General features: G+C 43.3%; 2 protein-coding genes across 2 annotated transcripts in view; both read left to right on the forward strand.

The window, feature by feature from the left end:
* LOC127411940 (serum response factor-like) overlaps positions 1 to 7,500 on the forward strand; it is an 896,621-nt gene that overhangs the window by 430,788 nt on the left and 458,333 nt on the right. The gene's annotated exons all lie outside the window — the stretch shown is intronic.
* Positions 1 to 7,500, forward strand: part of LOC127411960 (inositol polyphosphate-5-phosphatase A-like) — a 229,095-nt gene that overhangs the window by 53,946 nt on the left and 167,649 nt on the right. Inside the window, exon 3 of the mRNA XM_051647929.1 lies at positions 5,778 to 5,878. Within this exon, the coding sequence (XP_051503889.1) occupies positions 5,778 to 5,878 (101 nt within the window). The remainder of the gene's footprint in view (positions 1 to 5,777; positions 5,879 to 7,500) is intronic.

Raw genomic sequence — 7,500 nt, forward strand, 5'->3', positions numbered from 1 at the left:
CACGGAGGTCGTTCCCCAGTCGCTGCCTGTGCTTACGACCGCAGAGGACATTCCCCGGTCGCTGCCGGTGCTCACGACCACGGAGGTCGTTCCCCAGTCGCTGCCAGTGCTCACGACCATGGAAGTTGTTCCCCAGTCGCTGCCAGTGCTCATGACCATGGAGGTCAGTTCCCAGTCACTAACGGCTCCTTGCTCCAGGCCTTCCACGGCTCCTTGCTCCAGGCCTCCCACGGCTCCTTGCTCCAGGCCTCCCACGGCTCCTTGCTCCAGGCCTCCCACGGCTCCTTGCTCCAGGCCTCCCACAGCTCCTTGCTCCAGGCCTCCCACAGCTCCGTCCCTCGTCTCCCATGGCTCCACCTTCCAAGGCTCCACCCTTCGAGCCTTCCATGGCTCCACCCCTTGAGCCGCCCATGGCTCCACCTTCATTGGCTCTGCCCCTCAGGCATCTCCTGGCTCCGCTTTCCACGACTCTGCCCTTCGAGCATTCCACGGCTCCACCTTCCATGGCTCCGCCTTTCGAGCTGCCCATGACTCCACCTTCCTTGGCTTCCCCTTGGGCATCTCCTTGCTCTGCCTTCCTTGGCTCCGCTTGCCTTCGTCAAGCCTCCCTCAGCTCCACCTGCCTTCGTCGAACCTCCCTTGGCTCCACCCTCAGAATCCTCCATGTCTCCGCCCTCACCTCCTGAAACTCCAGGTCCTGCCGTTCAGCCCGCTCCACCACTATCTCCACCACCGGACCCATCTCCAGCTCCATCATTGGGATCTCAAGTTTCCACGTTCCCTTCCTAGATCTGCCTCCCAAACCTCCTGACCTTGTCCCTGCTCTGTGGCCACCTCCCAGGCCTCCTGATCCTGTCCCTGATCTATGACCGTCTCCCAAGCCTCTTGACCTAGTCCCTGCCTAATGGTCATCTCCTTGGTTACCTGATCATCCACAGACTCCTCCCTGGCCACCGGATCATCTGCCAGTTCCTCCTGATCGTCTTACTGGATCCACCCCTGTCATCTGTGTCCTCCTGCCCTCCTCCATCTTTGGGCGCCAGAAGTCGCCTGTTGAGGTGGGGGGTGGGGTGGGGGTTTCTATCATGGATCCACCGGACTCCCTCTCTCACTCCACACAGCGCTCACTCTCCCCTGAGTTGATCACATGCACCTGCACATCATCAGTGATTAATCAAGGACTGCATAAGAATCCCGCTCTCACTAACAACCATTGTCTGTTCTCATTGTCAGTGTTTCCCCGGAGACTACGGACTTCCTAGTTTGTCTAGACTTACCTGTAATTATATACTTACCTGTTATTGTTCCCCTCATCAGAGTTTAGTGTTAGTTCATCCTCCATTTGTTCCCCAGCGTTTGGATTCTCCTGTTCTGTTTCCGTTTCCTGTAAAGACCAAAAAACTTTGAGTTTTCCCTTACATTTACATTTTACATTTATGCATTTGGCAGACGCTTCTATCCAAAGTGACTTACTACAGGGACAATCCCCCCGGAGCAACCTGGAGTTAAGTGCCTTGCTCAAGGACACAATGGTGGTGGCTGTGGGGATCGAATCGGCAACCTTCTGATTACCAGTTATGTGCTTTAGTCCACTACGCCACCACCACTCCTATATATTGTTATATTTCTCTGTTTGGAGTTTACTCACCTGCTGTTCTTGTCATACCTGGGCCTGGATTGCCTCACCTGTTTGTTACTCCACTTTTCCATTCCCTCTGTCAGTAAACCTCGCGATTGAGTCCATCCCTCTGCCTCCGTGAGTTTCTCCTTGACACACCTGCTGCAGGATTCATCTGTTTGACAGCTCATTATCATATGGTACATTAACAGGATCTGATTGGTTGATATAGCCATCTCATATTGTATAGGCATCACAGGGGATTTATTCACATATTGCATGCAGACCAAATATTATTATTCCAGCTTTATTCGGGTCAAAAAAAAAACCTTTATAGAGTACAGTATGTCCCTTTTGATTATAAACATGAACATTGACATAGGCAATTTTTTATTTTATTTATTAATTTGCTAATTGTTGCAGAGAAAATAAAGGCATTTTGAACAAATACATTTGAGGTGTGAACGCTGATCCGTCCTGTATGCGTCCCGGCTGCAGTGAAGCACCACCCCTCACCTGTCAATCAACCGCTGCGCTAAAACAAGGGTTTAAAGTTTGCCTAAACAAGCGACTTTAAAAGGAAATAACCATCAGATCACACAGATCTTCTTCAGTGTGTTTGATATCAACACAGATGACAAGCACGAACACCTGAAGCTCCTTTAATACAGGTAATCCACTAAAATAATGGATAATTCTGTGAACTGTTGCGTTTGTGCTTAGATTCAATTTCAAATCGCATCTGGAAGAAACAGTGCACCATTTTTTTCACGCTTTCTTTGTCTTTTCTGACTTTGTTGAGCTTTAATATCATGCAGTAACACACTGACAGTGATTGATTTATGTCGTCATGAAACGGAGACCCTCCCCTCCAAATCCGAACACAAGTGGTCACAGGAGACGCATTTAAGTGACCAGGTGTAAACAGGGATGTGTCTCACCTGACCACATGTGATCGGATCACACGGCACACATTATAATGCTATATGAAAATGAGGTCTTAGTCATCATTGTGCAGTTTGAAGACGCAGTTTAACGAGTTGTGACTGGTGTGTTTTAATAGCAGTTTTATGTAAAAGAGCAAAGTGACGTGTGATGTTTAATTATTGTGTTCTGACTGCTGTGTTTGACAGACAGAAAACTGAACAGTGAAGTCTAGAGAAAGATCTGCCCAACCAACACACAGCAACTTTATTAAGACAAATCTTTATACAGAGAAACTTTATAATATTCTGCTCTCTAAATACAACTGGATTTTTGCATCGTCCACCAGCTGAAAATACTTGGTGTTAGAGGTTTGATCAAATCACTATGAGCAATAGTAATAATGATGCGTGACTTAATCAGCACAATAAAACACTCAGATTTGCACCTGCTCATGTCTATGTGCAAACACACACACACTACACAAACACAATTACACACATACACACACACACACTCACAACACACTCGCAATCACACTCACACTACACAAACACACACACATTCTACACAAACACACTCGCACACACACTACACAAACACACACACACTACACAAACACACACACACACACTCACACAAACAAATACACACTACACAAACACTCACACACACACACACACTCACACACAACACAAACACAATTACACACACACACACACCCACACACATACTACACAAACACACATTCACTCACACACACACACACACAGTACACACACACAATCACACTTACACACAAAAAACAGACACGCATACACAGTACACAAACACACAACACACACAATCACACACACGCATGCACACACAAACACAAATACGCACACTCACTCACAAACACACAACACACACACACACTCTCAATCACTCACACACACACTCTCTCACACACACACACACGCACTCACTCACTCACTCTCTCACACACACAAACACATAAACAAACACACACACATAAACACAAACACATATACACACACTACACACTCATGCACACACATATACACACACAAAACACACACACTACACAAACACACACACTCGCTCACTCACTCACACACTCACTTACACACACACACACACACACACACACACACTCTCACTCACTCAAACACACAACACAAACACATAAACACAAACACACACACACATATTCACACACACACACACTCTCACTCACCCACTCACTCTCTCACACACACACACACGCGCGCACACACACACACACGCACACACTCTCACTCACCCACTCACTCTCTCACACACACACATACACACACACGCACACACTTTAGTTTGCTGATAAATAATCCAGTGAAAAACTCTTGGTGAGCAGTGACCTTACGCTGGCATTGAGAGCTCCACTAATCACGCATGTTTGAGCTCACGGTCATGAGAGTAAATGACAGGCCATCAGCTGATGGAAAATCCATACTCTTATTGCTCTACATGTACTTTATTTCATTTGGCTTTTATTGGGAATAATGCAGGTATGGGAGTGGAGGTCTTCAGACGCCCAGATCTGTGCTGGAACTAACGGCCCCGTGGCGTCACAAATCCTGCCTGACAGTGATGTATACTCGACCCTGCAGCCTTAGTCTTGACCCGTCAGTGCCTGTGAGCGCTGTAATTCACTGCAGTATGGATTTCTGCTCACGGGTCGACACCTCCAGCGGCCCGATCACGTGAAAACAGCTATTAGTGCCGAACACGGGCAGATCAGATGCTTCAATTTGAACTCTGATCGTTCTGGAAATTGTACCTTTTTTAAGTTTCTTATAAGAGCTGTTTGTACCTATCTTGCGAATTTTGTTTTATTTTTTATTTTTTAAATGCTATTAATTTATGAAAACAAATTGGACACAAAGGACACATTTTTATGAACTTTACATGTGTATTTTAAACTAGATTCTAATTTTATCACCTCAGACATCCTTATTTGCCAATGATCCGTATGCAAATATTTGGTTTAAAATGTCAACTGTAGTCATTGTTTGTGTGTGTGTGTGTGTGTTCTGTGTGTTTGTGTGTGTGTGTGTGTTTGTATGTGTTGTGTGTGTGTGTGTGAGTGTTAGGTTTAGGGGTAGGGTTAGGGTTAGGGGATATGATCTATAGTTTGTACAGTATAAAAATCATTATGTCTATGGAGAGTCCTCATAATGATAGCTGCACCAACATGTGTGTGTGTGTGTGTGTGTGTGTGTGTGTGTGTGTGTGTGTGTGTGTGTGTGTGTGAGGGTTAGGTTTAGGGGTAGGGTTAGGGTTAGGGGATAGAATCTATAGTTTGTACAGTATAAAAATCATTATGTCTATGGAGAGTCCTCATAATGATAGCTGCACCAACATGTGTGTGTGTGTGTGTGTGTGTGTGTGTGAGGGTTAGGTTTAGGGGTAGGGTTAGGGTTAGGGGATAGAATCTATAGTTCATACAGTATAAAAATCATTATGTCTATGGAGAGTCCTCATAATGATAGCTGCACCAACATGTGTGTGTGTGTGTGTGTGTGTGTGTGTGAGGGTTAGGTTTAGGGGTAGGGTTAGGGTTAGGGGATAGAATCTATAGTTTGTACAGTATAAAAATCATTATGTCTATGGAGAGTCCTCATAATGATAGCTGCACCAACATGTGTGTGTGTGTGTGTGTGTGTGTGTGTGTGAGGGTTAGGTTTAGGGGTAGGGTTAGGGTTAGGGGATAGAATCTATAGTTTGTACAGTATAAAAATCATTATGTCTATGGAGAGTCCTCATAATGATAGCTGCACCAACGTGTGTGTGTGTGTGTGTGTGTGTGTGTTCTGTGTGTTTGTGTGTGTGTGTGTGTGTGTGTGTGTGTGTGTGTGTGTGTGTGTTAGGTTTAGGGGTAGGGTTAGGGTTAGGGGATAGAATCTATAGTTTGTACAGTATAAAAATCATTATGTCTATGGAGAGTCCTCATAATGATAGCTGCACCAACATGTGTGTGTGTGTGTGTGTGTGTGTGTGTGTGTATATATATATATATAAAATAAAATAAATATAAACAACCATGCATGGTGTGAAATATGCATAGAACTTTGTAAATGACGGCCATATATTCAGTGCAGGTCTATATGAGTTATAAGAAGCATCTAGCTCCTGTCTGTCTGCCTTTAACATGTCTCACATCTCACCTGTCTCTCTCTCTGTTGTCTTACAGACCGTTCAAGCACACAGGCCTCATTTTGTGGCGGTTCACTGTCAGGAAGTTGGCGGGAAAAATTATGAAGCGTCCATGACACACGTGGACAGCTTCATCAAGTAAGTGTTCATTTCCTGCTGCCAGCTGATTGGCTCGTTCAGAGATGATGCAGTACCTCAGATAGAGTCGCGTGGTGAGGTCACAATCTAATTTGTCATCGGCAGTATGAGGGTCACGCCACATTTGGGTTCCACATCTGCTTCTTGATGAAATAAACGCTGCAGGGCATGCTGTGTACATTTAATATTCTCTGATTAATAAAAACTGTCAGAGCTATTATTTACCTACACACCTATGCACCTTTGTGCAACACAGTTTACTGGTGTGATGTTTATTCAGAAGAGCCGTTCACACTGATGAGGAGCAGTTTAATTTTCAGACTGCTGCTCTCTGCTGGTGGCATTGAGAAAATCTGTCATCTGTATCAGAGTGAATCATGTGCCTACAGTGATGTACATTGAAATGAGTTGAGAGGTTATGACCTCTGAGTGTCATGTCATAGCATTCCTGTAGATTCTCTGTATCAGTCATTGAGTATTTGGGTTCTGTTTAAAGATCTCGAGATGAATTTCCTATTTTTTCACCAAAATACCAAAGTTAATGCAGTTATTGTTGCTCTCAAGTAACTTTTATTAAAACTACTGTCATTAACAACATTAATTAACACTGTTTGAAGATCACATTAATGTATTGTGATTAGTAGCAACAATAGCTAACTATACTATTTGGGTAGATGAGTTAGATTAAAGTGTTTAGGTGACTTTGTAGAAGAGTTGTAATGATGAATCAAACTATTATTAACTGATTGTTTTTAACTATATTAGCATTTATACTGGCTAATAAGCTTGGTCCCCTTACAGAAATGTACTGTGGTGGTACCATGGCATAATGATGGTATCAGAAGGTAATATCATGGTACTTCGATAGGAGTTGGCAAACCTGGCATCCAATTAATGTAACGAGATTGGAGGTGTGGGTTAGACATGGTAGAGAATTGCTGTCATATTCACATACCATGGTATTTACATGGACTCCAGTGTACTTCAAAGAATACCCTGGTATGGTACTGTACATGTCTAAAAACCATGTTAATACTATAGTACTCTTCTGTAAGTGTCCTCTGACCGAGTCAATATCCTAGAGAAGTTAAAAAATATATTTACCAAATTTGACATTATTACCATTTTAATCTAAATGTTTCTCTTCAGGTTTTATACATTAAACATTATTCAATTATTGGGTATATATAGATCTATATACAGGGGCAAGAAAAAGTATGCGCACCCTTTGGAATTACCTGCATTTAAGTACAGTATAAATCTGTCTTAAAATCTGGTTTGATCTTCATCTAAGATACAATAATGAACAAACACAATCTGTTTTAACTAATAACACACATTATTGTATTGCTCTTGTACATATTGAATACATCATTAAAAATTTCAAAGTGTAAGTTGGAAAAAGTATGTGAACCCCTAGGCTAATGACGTCAACAAAAGCTAATTAGAATCAGGAGTTGGCAAACCTGGCATCCAATTAATGTAACGAGATTGGAGGTGTGGGTTAGAGCTACTTTGACTTATAAAAAGCACTCAAACATTTTGAGTTTGCTATTTACAAGACGCATCTGCTGACGTGGACCATGCCTCACAAAAAAGACCTACGATCACAAATTGTTGCT

Source organism: Myxocyprinus asiaticus, chromosome 21 (genome assembly GCF_019703515.2).
Source record: "Myxocyprinus asiaticus isolate MX2 ecotype Aquarium Trade chromosome 21, UBuf_Myxa_2, whole genome shotgun sequence".
In the NCBI taxonomy this organism is placed as follows: domain Eukaryota; kingdom Metazoa; phylum Chordata; class Actinopteri; order Cypriniformes; family Catostomidae; genus Myxocyprinus; species Myxocyprinus asiaticus.